Consider the following 27384-nt stretch of genomic DNA (forward strand, 5'->3'; position numbering starts at 1 on the left):
TCTGTGATAATAATGACCGTTTATCAAGAGTGATTTCAAATATACAGTATATTATGTTTCCACAGCTGAAGAAATATACCAGTGTATTGTTTTTTAAGCACTAAAAGGCATCAAAGTTAGTTTACTTAGCATCTGAGACAATAGGCAATATTCTGGGGCTTACTGTGGAACCAGGTGCTGTGCTGGTCACTGTTTATGATGACAGTGATGTTCTCCATGTGGGCTGTTTGTCAATCAGAACTGCTCAAACACAACATGTAGGTAGTAAGTAGACCACGAGTGGCAATCATTTGCATTTGCATATAGATTTTATATTTCCATGCAGCGATCTGTCTACAGAGATTCATGCCTGTGTACAAAGTACAAAGGAAATGTGAGTGATGAATGAAGAGTAACTGTAAATAATAATGCAGCAATTAACATGCCATTAAATCTCCAAACTCATAAAGTTACAAGAATATTTTCTTACTAAAGAGAGGTAGAGAGGTTTCAAAAGGTTTGTAAAGTGGAGAATTAAATTTTTGGGTCCACTAACACCATTTATAGATTTATCTTTAGCAAATTATCCAGAATACAGATTTGACACCGCCTTTCTAAGGCAGCACTCACTTGTAATGTATAATTTAATCAGAAGTATTGTTGCTTGCATTTCCAACAACAATAACTAGTGGTCCTTATCTGGATCTACCACAGGTTCTTCAACTTTCTGTTGGGAACATGTAAACTCATGTTCCCAACAGGCCTCCGAAATATTCAGAGCACAGCGACTCGGCTGACACGTTCACCCTCGCCCTCCCTTCCACTGCTGATGACCTTCACAGTGAAGTGCACAGCAGACAGCACTCAGACCAGGTATGGCCTTTAAAGACAAGTGGCTCTCGCTGGGTGCCATCACGTTAGCCACTCTGGCTTCTAAAGAGGCCACCGCGACGTGTGCTCACATGTCTGACGCCGGGCGAGGTTAAGGAATTCGAAAGAGGCATCGTGTCTCGATGCATTGTAAAGACTCTGATGACTGATAAGAGACTGCTGAGCTGACCTCAGTCTGAGCCCAACACTGCTACTGCCTTTATCTGGATTTTTTTTTATCAGCTCACATATATATCAAAACTAAAATCTAGCACATTATATCACCGCTGGCAGAAGGGAAATGAAAAGGCAGAAGCTGAGTGTCAGCTCTCCTCCCACAGCACTGAACGCCATAAGCTGGGATATGCATGACATTTTGAAACGTGTTAGTAGCTGCTCAAGAAAAAGGATTTGGGGGGATTTACAAACGATTCCCTTGAGAGTTTTATTTTCTCACACTAAAACTAAGCTGGATAGTTGGGGTTTAAACATTTTATGAGCTGCTTGATGTTTAAGCTATTGAGTATACTTAACAATTAAAGATATGTACAAATAAAGAGGAAGTCCCGAACCAAAGGAATTCAATGATGTGACATTCGATGCACTCCAGCTTTAAAAACCACAGTGCAAAAAGGAAATCTGAGCAACAAAGGACACCTAAGTCTCTTGGTGAGTATTAACACTGGTGTGATTTATCAGGCGGCGCACAAATGACAGAGTTTTGGTTGACTTTGTAAACAGATGGTACATTTTAAAACAGTCAGCAGGAAGGACGACCATCAAGGGCATTTTACAGAGTCAATTATTCAGCCCTGACCTGAAGAATAATACATATTCAACATCGGGAGCATACTGCCACAAGCCTATTTATAGAGCAAAAAAATCCTTCTTCCACAAAAACACCAAAACAGCCTTAGTTAGTTAAATCTCTCTCCTGTGGCCCCATTGGTGTTATCCTGCTAGAAGCAGCCATCAGAAGATGAGTGCACCGTGGTCATGAAAGAAAGGACATGGTCTCAGGGAGGCTGTGGTGATTAAATGATGCTCTATGCCAAAAAACCACAGATACAAGGCAGGATGGAGCCATTCTTTCATGTTGTTTAGACTAAATTCTGACCCGACCATCTCAATGTTGCAGAAGATATAGAGACACAGAAAAAACGACAATGTTTTTCCAATTTTCTTTCTCTTTTTAACTGAGAGGAGTGGCACTTGGTGGTGTGGTCCTCAGCTCTTATAGCCCATCTGCTTCAAGGTTCAATGTGGTGCATTCAGAGATGCTCAGTGGATATTTTCCCTTTTTCAGACAATAGAGATGGTTGTGTGGGAAAATCCCTGTAGATCAGCAGTTTCAGAAATACTAAATCATGCAGTGTTTAAAGACACTTAAATCACCTTGCTCAGTGCCTACATGGATAAATGTCCTGAGTTATCAGGTTGATGTAAACAAGACTCCAAAAAATGCAATTAGACAATCACTGTGATTATTGTTAGTGTCATTCTTTTGTACAATCATTCCAATTAATCAAGCCAATTAATGTTACTTTAAACTCACATGGGTTACTAGTAGGAAGCCCACAGAGAATTATTGCACAGCTTTGTGTAGTAGCTAGCACTTAGCTGTTTAAGAGGATAAACCTGACAATCCTTACAGTTCTCAAATGGACAGCTGGCTCTTTCATCAGCTCCCAGCTGAAATCAGCTTTAACAGACGTCAGACGACAAAAGTTCTCCTGAAGAGATGATGCGAGCCCGACCTGCTACATGTTGACATTAGTACCAGTTTATAAAGAGCACGTAACTTAGGCAGAGCAGCAAAACAATGATCCAATAACATGAAACGTGAGCTGTCGATGTGCAAAGCAGCGCCGCTATATGCTGTCAGGCCACCATGCCATGAGTACAGTACGGATATTTATGCTCAAGTCTACAAACACAAAAAAGTTAGACATTTCACTTTGAAGTTTGTTGACAAATGTAGTGAAAGAAATGCCTGAAGGTGAGGGGAGCTGTTTAAGCAGGCAGCACAAAGTAAAGTTGGCCTGTATGTGAGTTAAACCTGAATATATGAGCTTAATAGCAAACACAGCACCATCAGGATGTAGCCCTGAAAAAAACAAAGCAGGATAGTCAAGTACAATCACTCGTTCACTTTAAATCTCTCTGTAGTTAAGAGAAGTATTTTTCTAGATTAGGACATTTACCAAATGTGTTACTTCCTCTGTGAGACACAGCCGCTAAAACGAGCCTGACTGAGGCTCTGCTGACACCTGGCCATGTATTCTTCTTGTCTGTCTCGGGCAGCGGCTCACATGATGGCTGAGCGTGGTGTGCAGTCTCAACTGTGACTCAGTCGTCCCTCCCCCTCCCCGAGGAAGGTGACCTCTTTAAAATTCTCTTGCAGTCATCTGAACCGCGCCGTTGTCACGGGAGGCCCAAAGCTGAGCGCGACACCGAGGGGGAACTCAGACAAAGCCACTGAACCCACTTCTGAGAAATCTCTAAAAATCTCAAAGCTTATATGTGGCTCTACAAAGAAGACTGCTTTCAGTGGGCAGTGCTCACAGAGCCAGTGAAATAAAAAGGATTAAAGCTGCCAAATGACAGTAAAAGGACACTTTTGAGCACAATTAGCCTAACAACGCCTACTCCAACTGCAGTCCAACATAGATAACAGCTCCCTCTTCCAAATTAGCTGAACTGCAAAGAGCCCTGCGCCCCCACACCACCCACTCCTGCCAAATCCTTGATCAGACCTAATCAAACAGATTATTTCTTATCTAATGACAGCTGCAAAGTTGCTAACAGAACGTCGAGCATTTCTCCTCCTGTATGCTTTCATCTTTTATGTAAGTTGAATTCACACGTCATTGAATAATTCACAAATTTTTGTTGCGCTTGAAGATGATTCAGGTTCTAAAGCACTAAAAATGTAATATAAAAGACAGACAGAGTGAGAAAACTAACACAAAGTGCAGATATTTAAACCGCACACAAAGAAATGGATGGCCCATTAGCGAGAGCTGCACTAACAGCCTTGTCTTTTTCTCTCTTAGGCAAAATAAAAATGGCGTTTTCTCTTGGGCAAACATGGAAACGCACATCACATCAATCTCTTTCATAATGCAAAAAGACTACTGTTGTAATGGCCTTGCGTTATCCTGAAAGCAAGTGTCCTGAAATAGACGAAAGGCATTTGAGCAACACAGAGACAAGAATCGAGGAATAAGCAGAGCAGCTGCCTGATAAAGCAGAGGGGCTCTCTATTAGTCACCTGGTTTCTTATTTGACCGTGTAAGGTGGTAAGGTTAGAGCAGATTACATGTGACAAATTGGATGTGACAGAAAAAGATGGGAGGAGGCTCCAAATTCGATGAAGTCAAAAGCGTTCGGTGCATCTGACAGCATTTCTGACAGCGCTTGTCCCTCTGACACGGGAGAAACACAAAGGCTTTGCTGACTCCTCTGTTCCTTCTCTCACAGCTCCATACACTTTTATTTCTTTCCCACTCATTTGAAGATGAGGCTATTCCTTCATCTGTGAGCAGCTGAGATAACAATGTTGAATTGCGGAGGGAAGAAAAATCTGTATTTTTGCCCAAATATGCTTCTGAGCTGCTCACCCTGTTTCCTCCCTGAGCCGGCAAGAGTGAACAGACAACGAAAGCAGGATAAGTGGAATCACACCTGGTCTTTAAGGTACTGATTTCTCTCTGATTCAAGAGGCAGAGAAGTAGAAGTAAGCACTGATTATGTATTGCCATCAGTTACAGATATGGTAAATATGACTGATCGAGCTTTGGGTTGCATACTAACAAAATTTCAAGGGTTTATAAAACAAACGTGTGAGAGCAGTGTTAGCAAAGGCAGTTTTGTTACATGTATGGTGTTTGTTTGTGCAGTGCTAGACTTTTATTTCCTGACAAATTTCACTGTTGTTCACAGCACCCTGTTATGCAAGTGCACACTGTGACATCACAAAGCAGTAGGCCGCTGTTAGAGGCATGTTCATCACGGGTTACTGAACCCCAACCTTATCTATTTGTGTTATTACCCCTCAAAAAAACAGTCTTTGTCACAACAAAATGTGCAACCCTGTGACAAAATAACAGTACAAACACAATGTTTCAGTTTTGGGGGAATATCCCACAGCTAATTAGGTTAAGTGGCAACAAATTAGTAACATGACTGGATACTATAAAAATGCATCTCATAGAGGCGAAGCCTATAAGATGAATTTAAGGTTTCACCGCTTTTTAAAAAGGCTTGTGGCGATCAGCGGAGAGAAAAAAATCACCCTCATAGTAAAACTACAAAGAATTCTGAGATTTCATAATATTATAATATCATTACAACATTCAGAGAACTCCAAGAAACATCTATATGGTCGGGGCAAAGTCAGAAAACACTGTACTGAATGTCACAATTCTGTAGTGGAAGTCATTATTTAGCTTCAGAAACTCAAGTCAGCATCAGCAAAAGCAAGTTAGAACTCATAAACAAGCGTAAACAGCATCTAGAAACACCGGCGCCTTCTCTGGGTGCTCACTTAAGATCGATGGGAACATGGTCCTGTGATCTGTTGTGAAATTAACATAACAGGACACTTTTATAAGGTGGTACAGGTCCATAAATGGTACAAACAGGCCATTTTTGGCCATTCAAAGGTGGTAGCTAAGAAAAACGATGACATCATAAATCTGATGTAGGTATTAGATAGGTAAGAACCTTCAGGGGCATATGATACTTTATGTATTCTAAGATTTCCCACATACTATATACAACAAATAGAGCCGTTATTAATTCATGTTTTTCTTAATATAACGAGAACATCTGCTGAAAAATCTAGTTTATTTGTCCGGCTTGTGTAAAGGCATCTGTAGACAGCTGATATTCTAATTTGCTCGCATGTTTATTGCTGAAACAGTATAAAATATAAAGAGATGGACAACAGAAGAATGGATGAAGCTAACATGACACAGTACAACTTTTATTACAGAGGGGATAAGGAGCTGTCCAAGGTCCTGCTGATGCAAGACCTTGGACAGCTCCTGCATTAACATCACAAAGTATAGAACTCTTTCTTCCTACACTAGAAAATTCACTGCTTTCACTACCTGCAAGTACCTGAAATATATATCTATGGATGTAAAACAAAAACCCTTTCCTAATGTCTCTTACATGTATCCATCCTTGCCACTTTAGCAGTTTGTAGCCGCTAGACTGATACAGTCACGGCTTTGTCGACACATCCTGGCAGACGTGGCAGAGTGGTTTGTCAGTGATGCTCACAGAGAGTGATTTGTAATGAGCAGTGCAACTCCATTTTTCGAGCAAGGAACAAAGATTTAAAGTGATGCAACGGCTTCTAGTTACGTAATGACTTTCTCAGGGTTACTGTAGCTACAGTAGTTAGCTACAGTCTGAGTACTGCAAGTCTGTCAGGCCGTCTGTTCAAAAGCGATCTCTTTATATTTGAAAGCAACAATGTCCACTGCATAAGGCAGCGTCTAAAACCCCAAACTCACCTGTGGTGAGAAATGAAAGCAACACATTTTATACATTTTCCTCCTAAACAGGCAAACTCCCCAAAATGTTTAATACACCGAATTAATAATTCACGTACTTCAGTTTTTCTGGGTATAAAAGAGTCGACGCTGCAGTACTGAGCAGAAAGTGCAGCTTACATTTCCATCGGTGTTGTTTTCAAGCTGCGCTGCCTCTGCATGCGTGGATGTGCAAGGATCAATTGGTGCCATTTTGGGCGTCTGGCAGAGCGGATTGAGTGCTTGAAAACAGAGGAGGTTCGGTTTAGGCAGAAACACTCAGACACAGCCAACACCTCAGCTGTGTCTTCCCAGTGAATGCACAACGCCCTTTGAGGTTTTCACCAATGAGGTCACCGCCCAGTACACACACACATGCACCACGCATGCAGCATCCAAACTGCCTTTCCAGATAAATACCGGCCTTAGCTGTAAATCTAAAGGAAATTGAGTCCACGCAATCTAAAGCTTTTTCGACACTCACTCTGCAAAGCCACATTTATGAGCAAGCTGCAAAACAAAAGGAAAAAAGTGCTGTTCAAGTTTAAACAATCCGTTATATTAATGTTATAAATTGCTATTGTCCTATCTGACAGAGGAGATTCTTACAGTGTTAGCCTTTTTTTATCTGCATGTCTTTGTTTTTCAGCGCCCTCTAAAACAAACAGCCTCACAGAAGAGCACGTTATTCTGCCACATCTGTGCCTCACTTTCACATTCACTACGAGGCCTAATAGAGTCCTTGAACAGGGGAGGAAAGAAGCTCTCTTGAAGTAGAAGAGCTTGACTGATGAATCTCTGCTTCAGTCCCAATATTATTGTCTGGCAGCAAAACAGTGGTTACTCACAGATGCGGGAGGGGGGTCTACACCTATTGATATGTGTCCATCTCAAAGTGAAGCTGCAGTAAGGTGTTCACAGAGTGGAACAGCTGCGTGGCGCCATCCCCTCCCGCTCTCCCATTCTTTGTTAATGAGCCTGTGTGCCGGGCTGCTGAGTGAAGCTCTTTAGCAGTGCGCAATTAATCAGATGTTTCCTTGCAGAGAAGAAACCAAGCAGACATTCAGCAGCAGGGCAGTGTGATTACACATCGAAGGCAAATTGTCCCCACCGTCTACATTTGTCACAGCGGCAGGAGGAGAGAGCCGCGGTTAATGTTGTTAGATGCTACTTCTTCATTTTGATGGCCGCATAAAGAAATTAAGATCCAGTTTGCATTATGTAGAGTTCATGAATCAAGAGAATGATAGTCAACGATGAGCATTAGATTGCACAGTCAGATCTCATACAGGTACCTTTACTGAAGCATTGTACTTAATTACAGTTCTGAGGTACCTTATGTCTGTTTCAGGATCAGTGATTCCAAAACAATATCACAGGCTGCGTAATACATAAAAATGGAAATACAGTAGATCAGCTACACCCTGTATCTAACAGAAATGGATTAGGTGCCTTCGCGGATGTGCAATTTATCCATTCCATGTGAAATAATGCACCCCTTTACCATCACAGAGCCTGGCTTTAGGACTGGCACTAATAGCTGGACAGTGTGATTTCTCTATTACCTCGTGTGCTCAGGAGTTCCAAAAAGAATTTCAAATTTTGGTTGGTCAAAAAAAAAGTTTTCTACTTTGCTTCGGTCGATTTTAAATGACCTCAGGCCCAGAGAGAGTGGAAGCCTTTCTAATTGTTGCTTATGGATTTTTTCTTTTTCCAATGAGAAGAAGACTCTTCCATTTTTAGTTGCAGTGACGAACTGTGTTTACCGATTCTTGAAAGTGATTTTCAGTACAGTCACCAATACAGAGTCTGTTTTTAATGCAGGCTTTCCTAATTTCTGGCCTTCTCCCTTGCATATAAAGAGTCTCTGAATAATTTAATGGCATTGCGTATCCTATTTTTATACATTGTGCAGTCGGATATAAAGTTATTTTTAAGTTATTAAACTATTTATCAGTGCAGCCTTTTACAGATTGAGAACCCATCGCCATCTTTATTTCTGAAAGCCTTTCTGTGATGCATTATGGCCTTTGGATATGTTTTTATGTATTTGTATTGTTTATGTGGTTTTTAAAATATTTTTTATATCTTATATTTAACAATAAAAGTTGAACTGTATCTCTGCTGACATTATCTAATGTCTTCTTAGAGCTAAACAGTTGGGACCATTACAAAAACTGCTGCTTAAAGCATTTAGACAGCAAAACAAAGATTCCCCTGACTTAAAATCAGCTATTAGAAACACATTTTATAGCTGATATTTTCGTAGTAATAAATTTTTGGCTCATCAGCACATTATACAAATTTTGTAAAGTGTAATAACTTTGACAAACACCACCCAGCAACTCTTTTTAACTGCCATGAAAGACATATTGCGCTTTATGATGAATATGCAATTTATTGTAAATAAGCCAAACATGAGAAAACCTGGTGAGGAGCTTCTCTCTGCGGCCAGTTGGTAACATCCAGATGTTCATCAGTTCAAAAGGTCTTTGCTTGCCAGCAGCCATTAGTCTATTTAATGAGGACAATTCAGAGCCAGTACATCCAGGATAAATAGGTGATGCTGCACTGTAGCAAATAAACTTGTACGTAATGACTCGTGTGCATAAAAGTGTGTAGTCTGTTTTCCGTTTTGTTGTGCTCCTCCTGGTGCTGCGAAGCTTGCTGCACTTCTCCTTTTGTATCAGTTCAGTTTATGAAGAAATCACTTCATCGAAGGAGACGTGGGTTGCATGAAACAGTAAGAGACGCCAGTAAAAAAAATAAATAAATAAAGAGAGAGAGACTCCACTCGTGGTTTAGACTTATTGTGCATATGTCAGTTAAACTAGTTTAGATCAGCACAGCACTGCTGTCAGAGGAAGGCATCTCCAACATGAAAGTGAAGCTGAACCTATATGATATTAGTAGCTTTCAAAATTTGAAATTTTAATATATTATGAATGGCTACAGTGAGTGGTTTCCCTGGGCATTTTTATTTTCTGTTACATTTAAAATCCCATCATACAGATACAGCCTTGATGAGTAGTTATGCCCTCGGGCTGCAAAAAAAAAACAGCAAATCTACTTTTAACAAATGTATGCTCTTTTTGCATTCGATAATCAAGTTGATCAAGAAAGACTAGTTTTGGTATGAAATGCTTAAATTATTATTAAATCTATTAGCTCAATCAAAATGGGGAGGGGGGGGTAAAAAACTCACTTAACTCACCAACAAAGTAAGCATTAGAAGATTAGAAGGAAAAGCTGTAGCAATGGCTAACAACTGCACACTACATATGAAGTCCCAATCCTGACTGCAGGCAAAAGGTGTCTTCATGACTAGAGGCTTGGTCCCATTACTAATCTGAGATTATGCGACCAGGATGGAGGTCAGTTGTTGAAGTATTTTTGCATAGTAGACACACAAAAATAGTTCTCATGTCAATTTGTGTTAGAAATAGAGAAAATTGACTGACTAAGAACCAAAAGCAGCACCACCTTGGATCTGCAGCCAGTTTCACAATAAGGTTTTTTTTTTAAACATATTTGCTACTGATAAATGTTTGTGCATTCTTATTTTAGCCTGTTCAAAGTTGTCCCAACAGGAAACTGGTCATGCAGACGTGAAGAGTGACTCAATTCTTGACAGGTGAGAAAACCTTGAATTTTCTCTGCACAGCTCATCATTTTAACAATAGCATCAAGCTAAAAATAGCTACAGTTTCCTTGCTAGCACAGAGGCTGCACTGATGGTGTCGAAGCTTTATCAATCTGACATGAAGTTTAATAAAATACAACTTTAGCAACCAGACTATAAGCATAATTCACCAAACATAGAAGAACTCATTATAATAGTACACAAGCAGTTTATGGAGACAGGACTGAACATTACAATTAGCAGGGTTGTCCTCCAAAGGTCTCCAAAGTTAGCCTAGCTGAGTGGATGAGGTACCCCGTGTCGAGCTAAGTTGTTAATAAAAAAAGTTTCTTTCTGTTTTGTTTTTTTTTTAATTAAAAATTACACAAAAAGAGACAGCAAAGACTGTATGACCAAATTAACAAAGGAACACAACGAAATCTAAAATTCGGTCATGTGTATAGAATATAAGTCTAATAATTTGACCCAAAAAAGTAGCTGACTTTTTTATTATGAAAAGTTTAAACAGTCAGACAAGTATACACAGGGCAGGGCTACACCATTCATTAATAATATTAATATTCACTTACCATAGACAGGAGCAACAATTTTGAGAGGCTAATAGAACATCCCAGCACTGTTTTAATGGCTCCAATTTGTAAGTTGACTTGAGGCTGTTAAGGTGTGCCCCATATAAATCCTGCCGGTTCAAGGACTTTACCCCAGGGTCTGCTACTAGCTTTATCCAAGCCACTCTACAACCACTGCAACAGTCATGAAAAAGTTTCACAAGGACATAAAGTTCTATGTGTGCAAGATATGCTTGATCTGTTTTAAGGTGAAACCTACTAACTCCACGTGCATCATGTTGCTATATTATTTCTGCATGTGGGTCCAGAAGCATAAATCTAATTCATTTGAGGCTGGTGAGTACTACAGTCGCTTTTTAAAGAACCAAAAAGGCAGAAAAACATGATCTCTTAGAAAACAAATAGTTGCCAACATACATCCAACTGTCTTACATTTGCCCATACAACTCTTATATTCACCGTTATTTAAGTAATAAGTACAAAAAATTCCAGGTGGGGAGAAACTGTGTGGAAAAAATGTCTTGTATTTCTTCATAATTATGCTTAAAGTGATTAAATAAAGTGCTTGATCTGAGCTGTGGGGAAAATCTAATTTAAAAGACATTCCCCATTTATAGCTGCCCCTAAGATGCCTTTGCTTTTGCTCTAATAAAAGGCTGTATCTTGTTAAGGGACAGACATAACACATATCACTGTAAAATGCCTCTGCAGCATATTACTGTCATATTGCCCCACAAACCATCCAAAGCTATTCACACAAGCATCTCTTGAGTGCCCCCTGCCAATCCCTCTTAGGGCCCTAAATGGAGGCCCTCTTCTTATAATGAAGATTAAAGTGACATTTGGATGAGTGGTGGCTATATTGCTCCAGAGCCTTGATGGGAAGAGCAGGATGGGACCTTGAGCCAAAATAGGATGGCTAACTAGTCTCTCAACAAACACAAGCTGTGCAGCTTGTGGAAATCCATCCTAAACTGTAGTGTTTACACTGTGTGATGCTGTGGAAATGAGCAAAGTATTACAGATGGTGGCCCATCAGCCTCAGCACAGCAGGTGAAAGAGGCCAACAAAGTCAAGCGGAGCTCTAAGGGCCATATTGGGATACACTTCTGAGAAGGTTGATTTTGCCATGGAGAGGTTACAAACTCATTAATCACTTTTTTCTCATCCACAATCGTCGCAGAAGCTGATGATTGGACAACCATCAGCTTCTGCGATCAGATTCATCACAGAGCGGTGGATCAGACACCTGAGCTGGAAATATATAAACGTGAGGCAGGGGGAAGCGAAAAAAGAGTGCACTCCTGTCCTAGAAATTCTCTGTGTCAGTTTAAAAATACTTGGATGCACAGCTCTTGAACAGTTTGGCACATTTAAGAGCAGACACTGAAGCCAGAAAACGGCATCTCCTGCATCTTCTAATTTATTTGCAACGGACGATTTGAAAATACGTTTGACTTGACACTGTGCTCTGTAGCTTTACTGTGACAGCAAGTCTGCGATCAGTTTATGGTCCAGTTTGTACAGACAGATTGTGACTGCATGCTACGTCTCGGGGGACCCAAGTCTGCAAATAGTTGGCCCACATGAGGGGAGCGAGAGGGCATAAAACACATGCAGAAGTTGGAGGGTGTTGTGCTCCGTCTTTAAATAATCCAATTAGAGCTAAATGATAATCAGCGAGTGCCTCGGATTAGAGACTCAGGCGGCTGCAGTCATAGTACTGCAGCAGAATCAGCAGCACCTGTGAATGACTCATTTCTCGGAAGCAAGAAACTATTGAGCGCCTCTGTGAGCAGGATTCAGCCGCACACTGAAGCAATTTGGGATCATTACTGACAAAGATTAAAATGTATCAAACCACTTAGAATGAGGATTGGGGATAAGGGATTTACATATTAAAGACAAATCTTATAGCCTGTATAATAACGTGTTTGCCTGAGCAGGGATGGCGATAACTTAATCCACTTTCTCCTGCAGTGAGACGTTCTACTCCTAAACGTTGCTGAAGCTTGTGGCATTTGCAAAGGTGTACACAAGCATGCTTTCCCAGCCATAACTGCTCTCACCTCTGTCAGTGTCGTAAAGGTAGACGAACTTCTCCCACTTGTAATGGTCCAGCAGGCTGAGAACAGCTCCTCGCAAACTGGGCCTCATCTGGATGACAAACTGCACGTCGGCGTCGATGGGAAAGCTGGGAGTAATGAAGGAGGTGTGCAGTGCCCCGCAGAAGGAGGTCAGCGTGTTCATGGACTTCCTGTCGTAGAAGCCGAAGATGGCGTAAACTCCTCGGGAGAACTGGGAGCAGACTAGTGCAAAGGACAAAGAACAGGTTCAGGTCATGGACTCAAACAAAGATTTATGCCAAGTTCCTCCTAATTTCAGAAGAGATGTCAATAATCGCTGTGACATACTGAAAGTTAAAGCTGCTGAGTCCCTGTGCAGAAATAAAAAAAAAAAAAAAATTCAATGTAAGGTTGAGATGAGAGGGAATTCTTTATGCTGTTAATCTTGCAAGTGAAGCAGCGGCTATCTGAATAAATGGGCCTAACGCGGGATGCCTGCTCCCTATGGCAATGCTCTGCTGCCCAGTGCCCTTCACTTATCCTTGCTGTAAATGCAACTGCTTGGGTAATCAACTAGAAATAATGGGGAAGTCAGTGCACTGGCCACAGCTCTTAATGGACAAATATCCTGACACATGAGCATCCAAATGTTCGAGCGCTGGGCTGTGCTACCGCTGTATAAAAGATTTACAACAAGGCCTATCTGTTGCCATCTGTGGGCCCATGGAAATGAGCCGCGGCCACAAACACTAAACAGACACCGAGTCTTACAAGGTGTTAAGTATTTCATTTTATTTGTGTATAATAAACTGGTTCAGTGCCACCAAGGAGGATTAAATCAGAGGCATGACAGCTGTCCTAATATTAGTAATGACTGAAGGAAATGTTGGTCAGTGCAGCAGACCTGTTCTGATATTTCTGACCCTCTGCTCCGCACAGGTCACAACGCTGCGTAGTGAAGCCGCTCAGAAACACTAATAAGTATTAAATGAGGCTAGAAATGTTTGGATTTTAGCATTACAGTTACAGAATAGAGTATTATCAATAAAGTATAAATGTCTCTTATTTCATTTTGAGTTTCTGTACAAAATGAAGGAAAAAAGAGGTTATTCTTTAAATAGAAAATCAAGTCACATACATATTGTTCAGTAATTTGCATCAAAAACAAAACATCTAAAGGAAACCAGCTGTGCATATTTCCCTGTCAACCCCTGCATTCAGCCTCTGTCTGTCTCTTTAAGGCCTCCCTCCCAGTGAGCACCCTATCTGTTCTTACTGGGCAGCTTGCTCTGCCCCACAGCAGACTTCCACTAGTCAGATTTCACTGTCAAATGCTTAAATACATCATGCATATCTTGAGGTCCAGCTCCCATCTAAAATATGCCTGTGGACAAGGCCAACAACCATATATAGCAACAACCTCTGCAACAGAGGTCACATAAGATGGTTATATGTGGGCACACACAATCTGATTGGTTTAGATGAGGAAGTGGAGCGCGTTTAGTGCATGTTTTCGACCGACGGGAAGCATTTGATTTATTGAAAGAAACTTTGATTACACACATGCACGGCACAGGCTCAAGAAATCATAACAAAATATAAATAATAGCAAATCTCATTAGCAAATTGTATAAATAAAAAGTAATTTGTGCTTCTTCTGAAATTAAGCATAATTTATTGCAAAGAAACAGCTGGTGGCCTATTCCACTCGTCAGGATTCAGGATGCACATTGCATTAATTCATGCATTAAATCATCATGACTCACGAATCACTGATGGAAAACGGGCGTTTTTATCCTTCAGTAGTGTTTTACTCATGAGAAAGTCCTGTTTACGTTGTCGGGCACACGAGAATGCGCATGCATGACCTTAGACTGTATGCTCTGCTTAATGCACCAAGAAATGCAGCAACAGCAGAAGCAAATATAAATGCATATAAAATCAAAAGCTTCATAAAACAATTTTACACGTGTACTTTTCTACCATTGTTACTTTTATGTGTCAGTGGATTTTGAGGGAATGTTGAAAAACTACATATAGTCTAAACTAGGAGTTAAAGTCTAGAAATGATTGGTCAAATAAAAAAAAGAGTTTTTAAGTTTTAAGTTTTTATGATTGCAGTCAGAGTAAAATAATTTCACAGATCTGCGATTTCATGTGTTATTTGCTGGATGTTTTCACCATTTGCTTCTGTTCGTTTGACTTTTCCATTAAGACAGCCATTCCGTCACCCACACATAGTTGATGATTCGGTTCAGTCATCTCTCCCTCTCTCATTTTATCATCAGATCAGCCTGTGTGTGTCTTGGATGGCCACAGTGCACCTGTTATATAATCAAGGGGCTGCTGCACTCACACATTTAAGCAAAAAAAAGCCAGAAAAAATGTCAGAAAAGATCGATTCCTTTTAAAATCAGTATGCTACACCTCAAATTACAGATTCAAAGCAACATCCAGCTCGTGTTATTCATGCAAAATAGCACACTGCCATAAATAAACACCTCTCAGCTCATCGAAAATCATCCGATCCTATTGGCTAAATGACTGCATTATCTTTTGATTGTCAAGGTTAAACGGACAGTCTGTTCTCCCAAAGGACTAATGAAATCATATATTTGGGCTCATGAAGCTGTAAACACCAGCCAACTACAGTAAATTCCCCTGATCACGGTCAGAAATGAAGTTACGCATCATTGACTTTATTACAGTGGTGAAGTGAAGCTATTTTACTGCTCTGTGCGTTTCTGTTCAGAATACTAACACAGGCCTTCCATCCATGATTAATATCCAGCTGGAGAAATTCAGCTCTCTTCACCCTTTGTCGACTCTCATCTTATTCATCACCTAACAAACACCCACATCTGTCTGTCACTGTTGCCTCTCTCTCTTTTACCCCTCACCCTCTGATTCTCTTCACCTCTTCAAGCTTAAGAGGTACACACAGCAGCTCCAGTAGCACCAACACCGTCACATGTCTTCTCCATTTCTTTTTTTTTAGTCTGAGTCCATCATCAAAATTGCTGTTGGTGGGATGAACCTGTATGTGCACAGCAGATCTGAGCCTTTAAACTGGATTCTTATAGCTCTATCTCAGAATGGAAATAGAGGTGAGCTGCTGTCCTCGCCTGAGAAGCGAACAGCAGACGCAGTAAGGAAATTGAACTTTATGCGCATAAGACAGTAAGAATGAAGAAATAAACAGTGGATACCTCGTGCTGCGATGAGGAGTTGAGCTTCACTGTTCAGAGCTGTGAGGTTTGAGAGGATTGGGTGCTGCATATGAACAAAGTCAGGACAACAGTTTTATTTTTTGCGACAATACTAAATAACCTCTTAACGTGTTTACTTCTGCCTGGCAGGAAGTTATTTTTCCACTGCCAAAGAGCTGCGTCTGCAAGAGCAGAGGAAAGCAGGAGGGCTTCAGATTGTTTTACACAGGGACGTGAGGGAAGTCACATTGGTTTATGCCACATGGGGATACCTGCTCTGCGCTGTCACAGGGTCACATGTTCACTAAATGAAGAAGCCAGTGAACAAAATACAACATGCAGCTGTGCCAGCTTGTAAAGGACAGGGTCAAAGGGAAACTAGAAACACTGAACATATTCACCAACTCAGGTGGTGTAACAGGAAATGCCAGAAGATCATCAAGGGTTGAAACCATGAACATCATTACTTTGAGAGCTGGATTGAAAATCACACCAAAAGTCAAAGTAAAAAAAAATCACAGGCTGACCTCTGAGTCTGTGTGCATTCCAGACAACATCTGGGCACACGCCTGATGAGACAGTCGATGGTGTCTTAGGGGATCCCTTCTGAAATTTGGATTATGAGTTGAGTTCGCTTCTGGGCAGCATATGGTGCTATTTGTCAGTGTCTAGTATACTGATACATAACATTACAGAGGATCTCAATTGGATTCTGTTCTGAGGACCATCACAGACAGTCAATGATCTTCATTGTTCAAGAGCTGTCTACACACTGTTCACATGAAGCCGGAAACTGTCCTCCATCAGGAGCAACCCAGGGTCCACTGCACCAGCATAAGGTCTGACAAACGGTCGGAGGATTTCATCACAGTATCTAACAGCAGTTAGGATATTTTCGACTAGCACTTGGAGGTCTGTGTATGCCTCCAAGGACATGCCCGCCCAAAGACCACTACCCAACCAGTCATGCTGGATAATGTTGAGGGCAGCATGACGTTCACCACAGCATGTTAGAAAAGTAGAAATCTTCACCTATAAAGAAAATGAGGTACCAGTGGTGTTCCTGCCAGTTCTTGTGTTCTCAGAAAAAATGCCAGATGAGCTGCGAGCAAAGTTCCCAGTAAAGGATGTCTGGCTTTCTAGGGAAATCTAATCAAAAATATGGACATCAGTAGCCAACTGGAGGTAATGCTGTAGTGCTCTGCCAGTGATCCTCCTGTTTTCTCTGGGACAAGGAAACAGATACCCGTCATGTTGCTGGGTTGATGCCCTTCCAGTTCTGTTCATGCAATGCCCCGTCTTCTGGTATGTTCTTTGTGTTTTTGAGACTGCGCTGAGAGATGCAGCAGATCTTTCTGTAACAGAGGTTTGGATGTGCATTTCTGGAGGAGTTGGACAACCTGTGTAATCTGAATCGACTGCAGGTACCCTCTTATAGGACACTGAAAAAAAGCAAAACTGGAAAAATCACTCAGGCAGGTTAAGGGGAGTGCAGTGGTTTGTGACCACCTCCTACTAAACCATTCCCTTCTGCGGGGAGGTTCTCTTGTTGTTGCCTCTCCAGTGCACCTGTTGTCACTTTCATTTGCACCAAAGCAGGTAAAATGGACCCACAAGGGTTTATGTTTCCTAACTGGATAGATTGATATCCCTGAAGTTTAACAAGCTTGGTTTTATATTGTGAGTGTTCCCTTTGTTTTGTTAGCAGTATGCATCAGTGAATGCATTGTTTCCTAATGGAAACAAGCTGGACGCTAAGCGGAAGAGCAAACAGCTAGCATGTCTTTCTGTTATTCTAGGTAATGTGCATCCTGGCAGCATCTGTGGGATGTTTTAGCTGGACAGGATGCAAACAGATTTATCTTGAATATTTATATCTGATGACGTATATGATGCAAAACTACCGGTAAAAGCCGTTAATGTGGTCATAAAGTGGTTTAAGCCCACTATGCATGCACTTATCAGTAGAGGCTGAAGAGGTAGAATCACTATCTATACAGAGTGATTATAATATTCTGTAGATGCTTTATTGCAGTATGCTTGTATCTGAGCTGCGGGTTGAAAACATTCATCAACAGTATTTTTTTGCATCACATGATGTCAAAAATCCTATAATTACAACAACCGTGTGAAATGCAGTCTGTATTTTTTTTCCCAATTAATACCCCAGTCTAACATGTCTAACAATTCATGTGCTGTTGCGCACAGGCTCAAAAAAAGAACTCTATTTTTAGACGCTTCAACAGCAAGATGTGAAAAGTCTGCAATTCAGTTTTCCTCAGCACTAGTGGAAAGAACAAAGCAGCCTAGGTTTGGAAGCATAAGTGGAAGCATGTCAAATAAAAGGCCAAGTCTGACAACAGATGTTTAAGGTCATAAGGCACAAATGCTACAAGAAACTGGAAGTCTTTTACAGAACAGTAAGCACGTACTGCATAACCACAGCTGTCTGCTTTTAAAGCACAAAGTAGTTGTGTTTGATTAGATTTGTGGCGCTATCCTTTATAAAGCCATTATGGTTGCTGCAAATCAAAAGATTTTGTTTTCTTTTTTTATTTGGACAGCTTGATCCTTCAAGCATTTTTGAGCAAGTTGGAGCATGTAGGTTATAGTGAAGGGCACAGCAGAAAGCCCAATCCTGCAATTCAGTTTTGACTTTTATGTATGAAAATGAAAGGCGAGGGTTGCAGACAGACTTGCAGTTACACTTTTAGGATCGCATTTCCACCTGAATAACAGCAGGTTTGTGTCAGAACACTTTTCTGTCAACACAGTAGGGCAGCAAAATTAAAGAGAATTTCTATTAATGTCAATTCAGTATAATTGTGTCTAAGCCTATGATGTCTTTCTGAAAGTTAGTCACCTGGCACTTTGATCCCGTAGCTCACAGATGGTCATGAAAAACATTTATAGTTATAGTCAGACTGTCCTATTGGCTTTGCTTGTCCTCTGGCTTTTCCTCTAAGCAGGAAAAGGAGAGGTGACTGCGTTTCACAAACTGTCATGGCTTACTCAACATCTCACTACAACTGAGACTTATCGCTTATTATTTCATTTCACTGTGTTTTTTCCTTTGTGTCTATAAAAGATATGATGAACATAAGTACAGAAAAAATGCATAAAGTAAAGAATATATTCACAAATCAAATGGAAAATTAAAGAAGATAAACAAGCAAAGAAATAAATGAAGAATGAAATGGAAAGTAAATAAATAGAAGGAACTAAAAAAAAATAAAGTAGCAAATCAAACTTCATGATTTCATTATTAAAGCCGATAATGGCATCTTCAATTTCATGGAGTTATTTATTGTATCAAAAATAAATAATCTATAATGATAAATTTGCTACAAACTACCTCATCTCATGATGAAACTAAGTTATCACTTGATCACTAAATTTCATCACCATTGGTCATTGTTAATTTCCCCACTATCTTATGATCAAATATCTATTGGCGTCAGTTATACTTTAGCTCAGTGCTAATTAGCAAATGTTACAATTTAAAAAATGAAAAGATAAGGCCTTGGGCACACAGGCAATCCTCCAGATATCTCGGATGTCAGAGTGACATCACTCTCGAGTTGAGTGTGTTTCAGTAATAAAGTCAGATAAGCAAGGAAAAACACGATGTTTTGCTTCTTAGCGAGTTTGAGCCATTCATGCATCACTAGCGAAACATTAAATACTTGTTTTTTTGTGGTTAAAAACACCGCTGCAGCATGTCCATGGACAGAGCCTGTCAGTGCTGTGGGAATGGCTTATTTAACAAGTCCAAAATACACAACAGTTACAGTATAGATCAAAAGTTTTAAAGATTCGTCATCTTGGATTGTTAACCCAGGGTTTGCACGGTACAAATACTTCCCATTCACACGCCGAGCTGCGGTGAAACTGCAACATAAACTGAGCCTGAGACACAAACTGGAAACAGTGAGCATTCACCTTTAAACTAAATCAGCAACTTGTACTATTGCAAGCGACAGCGTTCCCATTTTTAGGCTGCATTGCACTTTTCACAGTTGCGCTACCATTTGGCGAGTAGTTTGCAAATGTTTGCAGACAGGTCCAGGTCTTTGATATCTTCGATGCTGTGGACCCAGTAGAGGTGGTGAGTGACAGGAGAATAGTGGCTAAGCTGTCATCCCTGTTGGACAACATCTCCCACCCAATGCAGGAGACTCTGACAGCACTGAGCAGCTCCTTCAGTGGCTGCGGCACCCACGATGTGGGACGGAGAGATTCCTTCCTACTGCAGTCAGACTCCACAACAAAGACTTTGTAGCTGACCAAACACACACATCCGCACATGTGCAATAACACTAAGTGTAATTTAGTATTTTATTCTATTGTATATAGTATGTTATTCTTTTTTATCTTATCCTATTCCATTGTTTTCTTAATTTTTGCTCCTGTAACTTTGCACTGTCCACTTTCTGCTGTGACACAACAAATTTCCCACGTGTGGGACTAATAAAGGTTTATCTTTACCTCTTATCTATGCAAACTACAGGTATATGTCTTTGTTATCAATTTTATCTTAACAGCTGCCAACAACCACTCTCTAGCTGTCTGACGAATACTCTATTTTCTCTCTCGATTAGTGGTTGCCAGGGGTCACTGACTGATCTCTAGGCCTCTGCGATTGGGGCTTTAGCAGCCGATTTCACAGCAGCTGCCGAAAACCTAAAGCAAGCGCTCACTGGTTACTAGATGATCACTGAATGTGGAAAACATTTCACCTACTCCATTTCCATTGTCACTGTGGGTATGTAGCATGCTGGTGTTAGCGTTTAGCTCAACGGTCTTACAGGGCCATTAGAATGTCAGTTATTAGCAGCAATTTAGGCTCTCCACGCACTTAAAAACAACTTTTTTGCAGTAAGTGTATTAAAAAATAATTCAAACATTGTGCTTGTTATATTTTCTAATAACAACTCTCTTTGCAGGATCTAATCTGATCTGAAATAAACTGCACTCTTACTGCTTAACGTGCACATTTTAAATGATTCCCATGTTATGACATTTAAGCTTATCATATTTTTATCCACATTACAGTCTGCATTGTTGCACAATTTGTCTCAGCTGACCAACCACAGAGAAAGCACAGGGCATGATAGAGACTGAAGGCTGAGTAGGTGTTTCTCCTCCGGCAGTGTTGTTGAATGTTGGCTGGAATTCCCTCTTCTCTACAGATTACAGCTTTATAAAGGCACACATTTTCTTCCAGTGGGTTAGCCCCCTGCAGGTATTCATTATACACAAAGAGCCAGGCAACACTCGTTGGATTAGCTCTAATCTGAGAAATAAAACTGGAGATTGCCCACATGCTAAACCATGACAGAAAGAAATTTGCAGCAGCAATAAACACACACGGATTGTGGCTACTGGAGTATTATGTGAACATACTTGAATGTATTTCACCTCCACATCCTTTGCACATGCTGCAAAAACACCAAAGACCACAGTTATAATAGACAGAGTAATGCAATATACTCAGTTTTAAAAAGTAGAGTGAAGAAGTCATAAATGCACAATTTACAAGCTCTAACTAATGTATTGTGAAATATCAAGTGAAAAATGTTTCACAATAGAAAGCACTGAGAATAGGCTCATCTATCAAATATAAATAGAAAACAAATGGCTCGCAAATTCTTTCTTGTTTAAAAAAACACAGAAACACTGGAGCAAAGATATGATTTTTTTCCCCTCTTTACCTTCAAGACTGAACGCTCATACAACTAAACAAATTCATGAAAGCAGCTTCTCTAAATTATTCACTGCCCCGCTGGCATCTTTGGTTTTCTTGTGCATTATTCTGTGACGCGCACAGCTTGTTGTCCTTGAATAATTTCAGGTAACATTTAACGAATAACGGCAGAGATTTCAGAGGTAGCCATGCTGAAGGACGTTGTGTAAGGCTGCAACAAACTGCTGCAGCGTCACTGTAGCTTGTCAGTAGTGATCACCGTCGCTGTGTTACAGCGCTGACATGTAAGCACATTCTGATGCACAGGATGAAAGACTAACTGCACATCTCCAGTGGCTTGCCCCCAGAGCTATCCGGCACTGTTCTGCCATTTCGCAGCATTATGACCGGCCACGGTCGACTGACTAAGTTTGAGCAAAACAACAAATAAGATTATTTCTTACGATCGTGCCGAGCTCATTCGGCTGAATACTTATTGCTCTTTTCAAATGATTGGCAGGTATGCATTCAGTCAACTGATATTTAAATGCCTCTATTGTAGTTATTTAGCATTAGCACTCCCTCGTTCAATAGAAACCTAATGAATTTGTGCTGCATGATGGACCATGACTCATGTCTTGCCCCGCAGCAAAGGACCCTGAAAGCTCTTATTAAACTAAGATTTAAACTATTCATGTGAATGAAAGTGCTTAGAAAACCATATTGTATGCACCTGAAATGCCTCTTCAGTTAGATAAAATTTTCCTAAAGACATTATAAATGGCATGAAAATGCCATGACAAATCTGACGATGCGTACTTGTCAACTTGGCACAGGTCATCCAAACTGACAGGACTCTGGCTGCAGTAGCAGTAACTCAGATATTTTTATCAGTGCATCGTGATAAAAGGACATGCTTTTGGCTAAGTGTCTCTTTTTTGTTCAAGGGCTCCCAAACCGAGAGATTCCATTTAAAGCTTTCAGACACAAACATCTGACTGGCCAAATATGTAAGCAAAGGTGGTGAGTGCGTTTTTCATGGTGAAGTTTTAATAATTGAATTCAGAATTTCACAATGAAGCTTTGAAGCCAAGAGTGGAATCCTTTGTCTTCAGATGATCAGTGACCTCATTGCTATATATATATATATTTTTTAAAAAAACTGTTTCTATAAACATTAATTATATCTGTGCAGAGTATGGCTTAACATAGTAACTATCATGAAGCACGCTCACCCTCGGGCCAAATGATTTGACAACCCTGTCTCTGATGCTCGTGCATCATCCATGACTTGTCTGTTTAAATGAGTTCTCAGAGTTATGATGAAGATTGTTTTGTATTGCTTGCTCACATTGCAGCATGTTTGTTTTGCTATAGTAACTTAAAAAAAGAAAAGATTTGTGCCAAATGTTTAAAACATATAATGCTCTAATAACTTCAGCTACACAAAGATTGGAAGCGGGGGGGCACAGCTAGCTGTGCTCGGTGTAGCATGTATGCTGCTCAATAATTAATTAATCAAATATGGCATCAGATCAGACAAGCTGAAGAGTCAGGCTCATTCCCCTTCACATGATGTATTACTACACTGCATGCTGCACTGCCCTGCACGCTCAGTGCAGGGCGATTCGGGTGCTTCCATCTGCCCACAATTGTTCCACGTCTGCAAGCTGCTTTGCAACCCACCTCCACCCCATTTCTGTTTTCTCTGACTTACTAAATGTCATATCTGTTGTCACCAATGCCTGCCCAGTTCCAGTCTAAATAACTGTGTTTAGAAATATCAATCTTCTTTTGCCTATAGTGATCCAAACTGAAATATGTTTTCATTTGTAGCCTTGCAGCTCCATGGACATAACAAATCTACAGAAAGTTTCCATGTCTAGCCAAGAAAAAAAGACATAATATGTTTTTTTTACTTTTTTTTATGAATTACATCATAAAAGACACCTCACATCCTGGCCACTCCCTGTTCGAACTGTTGCCCTCAGGCAGACGGTACAGGGCAATCAGAGCAAGGACTAATAGACTCAAACACAGTTGTTATCCAACTGCAATAACACATCTGAATACTACAAAAAAAATGTCCATCACGCCACTCTTGTGTTAATCTATGCACGGTCTGAAGCATGTGTGTGGGAATGTATGTGAATGTTTTACTGTTACATCTTATTAGTATTTTAAGTATTCTATCTATTTTATTTATTGAATTTTATTGTTTTATTTATATTTTGATATTGCTAGGGATGATGCAATGATCGGGGACCATTCTTAATTTCGTTGTTCTCGTGACAATGACAATAAAGTTTCTGATTCGGATTCTGATTCTGATTTTTATGAATTAATAAAGCAAGATATATATACAATGTTCATGCTAAGCTCAAGCACAAAGATTTACTGTACAAACATGAAAATAGTACTGATCTTTTCATCAAACTTTAAACTTCAGGAAAGAAGTCAAACAAGCATAGATCCCACATCTGTGAATTATTCCTTATATTGCAGAGCTCCTACTATTATAAACATTCAGAACACATACCCAACTTAGAACAAGGTGACTTTCACACCAGGTGATCCTTTCTATACAAAATAAACACTAGAAGTTGTGTCTGCTCTCCCTCCTCATCCTATATAAGAAAATACAAGGTCTCTACAGGTACAGATGAAGCCAATTTAATACATTTTACTATGTTTTAAATAACACCTTTTAATGTCACAAAACGTTCCAAGTAAACACTTGGATATAAATTTCAAATGAACTGCACTATATAGTAAATGGGAATTTAAGGTGGACTGATTCTTTTCTACACACTTTATACAACATCCCTCATTCACCCAAGCACCTTTTATATGCTTAAGTGCATTCTATCTAACTTTCACACTCCAACGGATGCATTGGAGAGCAACTTGGGGCTAGTATCTTCCCATATGGAAAAGAAATAGTAAAAACTTATATAACTTTTCAAGGGATCTTATATCTGTTTTCACTCTTGTATGCTTTTCATACAAGTTTCACACAAGACAGATACAAACTTTATAATATTTATTATTTGCCTGAGGATACTTGGCATGCAGACTGGAGTAGCCATGGATTAAACCACCAGTCTTCTGATTAGTAGATGGCCTGCTCTACCTCCTGAGCTACTGACGCCCACTACAGCATCATCTGAATATGTTTATCTTACCAAACCGCATGTTGCCATTAAGCACTTTCACAGGTACAAAAACAGTCTGATGGAGCTCAAACTGTAAAGATGTTTTTGAGTAAAAAGAAAGAACAATATAAATATTTTCCTCCCAGTTACATGGACTAATAAAACTATGCCAAATGCCCATGTCCAGTCTCACTGTGATCTCCTCTTTCTCTTATTTTTTCCCCTTACCTCTGACCAGTCACAGCCCTTCCCTGAGCCTGGTTCTGCTGAGGTTTGTTTCCTGTTAGAGGGAGTCCTTCTTTCCTACTGTCACTAAGGGCTTGCTCACAGGCTATCATTGGATTACTGTATAAAGCAGTGACTTGTGATTTGGTGCCATGTAAATAAGGAATCAAAATCAGCTTTATTGTCAAAGTATTTGAACACACACTGGCCTGGCTGTTTCTTTGCTATCAGTGAACAAAGTAGTCAGCAGACCAAACTGACAACATGTACAGCACATTTATAGTGCAAGAGGGCAGAGTGTGTTGGAACAAGTTGTGGAATAAATAAGGGATGGATTACTAGTTACTATATAACAATATATAAAAGCTGAATTAAATTAAACTAAAACAGTCATTACTATAAATGAATACAGTTTGCTGTGATTTGATGTTCTCTTCCTGGTATAGCCTTCTACATTGGAAAGTAGATCAAAGTCTGACTTGTTTCAAAAATAGATCCTGCCTTAACAATCAAGTTAGAGTGCATAATCTACATAAGTAGACAGGGTAAAAAATAGCAACATTGGTGCTAGAAATGGTATTTAAAAACATTTTAAAATCATACATATTAACTAAAAAAAAAACAAGTGAACATTTTAAGGCATTTTATGAATAAACATGCACTTGAGACATTCAAATAATACTAATGGTATTTCCCTACATGATTAATGTGGCTAAAAGAATTCTAATTCTCAGTCCTAATCAGTTTTATTTATATAGTGTCGCATCACAATAGCAGTCGCCTCAAGGCAGTTTCTATTGTAAGGTAATGACCCTACAATAATACTGAGAAAGCCCCAACAATCAGATGACACCCTGTGAGCAAGCACTTGGCCACAGTAGGAAGGAAAAATATCTAAGACACAATTCAAGATAACAATATTATCACGACATCTGTATGAAATTTGAAAAGAAATGATTATAATGTCATTACTCACATTTAGCAAATTAATTCGATTTAACATGTCAGTGAGAAATGAGAGCAATTACAGAGACATATACAATATTATGTGTGCATTATTAACCCCAACATCAATATTTAGCTCTTTAAATATCACGCTTATTGTTAATACTGGTTTACAAAAGTAAAATATCCCAATTTGGATTTGGTGAGTCAAAGTATTCACTGCAGCATCAACAATGCAGAAGAAAAAGAAGAGCAGGAGGAGGAGGAGATCTGGCTGCATGAACTGGTCTGTGGCGCATTAGTGGAACTGTACATTGCCTACACACTGAAGTGCTCTTATATTAGCCTCTGTCTGAGCAGCATCACACTGGTTGAGTCATAGCAGAGGAAGGGTAACTAGCCACAATAAACACTCCTAATAAGAAATACAGTGAAATATTGACAGCTTAATCAAAGTTTTTTTTAACAATGCAGTCTTGAAAATGTATGCTGTTGGTGCAGAAGCACAAAATGCGCTTTTACGGATCACTCAGAAATGTGTCTTCATTTAACACTCGTGTTAATTACTGCGAGTTAGGGAAAGGCTAAACACTTCAATTGATTAAACGTTAAATAAATGCTTGCCTGTCACCACATGCAGAAAGTATAATCCCCACACTCATTTAGCTTAACTCTCCTCTTATTACCCAGCCAAGCTATCAGGTCTGTCTCCACTGTCTGTTATCCCTGCCCTGACCTCAGTCTTAATGGATATAACCTTCCCATTTCTGCATTTATGCACACAATCAGTCCTGGCCTGCGGCAAGGTGTCACATCAATACATCCTGCAGCTTCACTCCAGCCACAAATTGGGTGAGATAATAAACACAACAGCACAGTGAGGTTCTCTTTGTCGGAATCAATTCAGTCAAGTTGCAATGGCTGGAAATTATTTGCTGCAATCGATCATTGGATGTTTACAAGCTTTGTTGTTTGTTAACTTTCATATCTGCAATGTAAGCAGCAAATGTGAGATTCGGGACAGTTGGAAAATCAGTCATATATTAGCGAGGAGGGTAAAAACAAGGAAAAAGAACGCTTGGTGAGAATTGATTTTTCCATACTGGATAGCAAACAGACACACACACTATTGCTGGACTACGGATTTCCACCTATTGATCCACACTGCCAATAACAGAGACATTTGCCATTAGGAATTTGCGATGGTTGTTACAGACTGACCTAAATGGAGGTCTGTAGTGTTGTCCTGCTTTTTTTTAACCACTCAGAATCAAAGCAAACACAACAAGTGATGAAAGCAAAAAGTAATTGCTCTGTTTCTTTTTATCTTTCAATTGTTTTATTTAAAGAGAGAACTATGTAGACGGTCTCAAGGATCACAAGAAATGAGCAGATTTAAAATCTCAGTCATATCAGCACTTGCTAATATTATCAAAATTGACGAGGCTTTCTGTAGGAAAGCACAGCTATGACTAATGTGTAATTCTTGCC

General features: G+C 39.9%; 1 protein-coding gene across 7 annotated transcripts in view; it reads right to left on the bottom strand.

The window, feature by feature from the left end:
• Positions 1–27384, bottom strand: part of LOC146378864 (glutamate receptor 3) — a 77808-nt gene that overhangs the window by 46952 nt on the left and 3472 nt on the right. For all 7 annotated transcript variants that reach the window (XR_014801527.1, XM_084941967.1, XM_084941968.1 and 4 more), the window contains exon 3: positions 12677–12916. Coding sequence is in view for 6 of the 7 variants with exons in the window: in XM_084941967.1 (XP_084798093.1) it covers positions 12677–12916 (240 nt within the window). In the remaining variant the exon portion in view is untranslated. The remainder of the gene's footprint in view (positions 1–12676; positions 12917–27384) is intronic.

Source organism: Perissodus microlepis, chromosome 10 (genome assembly GCF_051167445.1).
Source record: "Perissodus microlepis isolate ML-2025 ecotype Zambia chromosome 10, ASM5116744v1, whole genome shotgun sequence".
Taxonomy (NCBI): Eukaryota; Metazoa; Chordata; class Actinopteri; order Cichliformes; family Cichlidae; genus Perissodus; species Perissodus microlepis.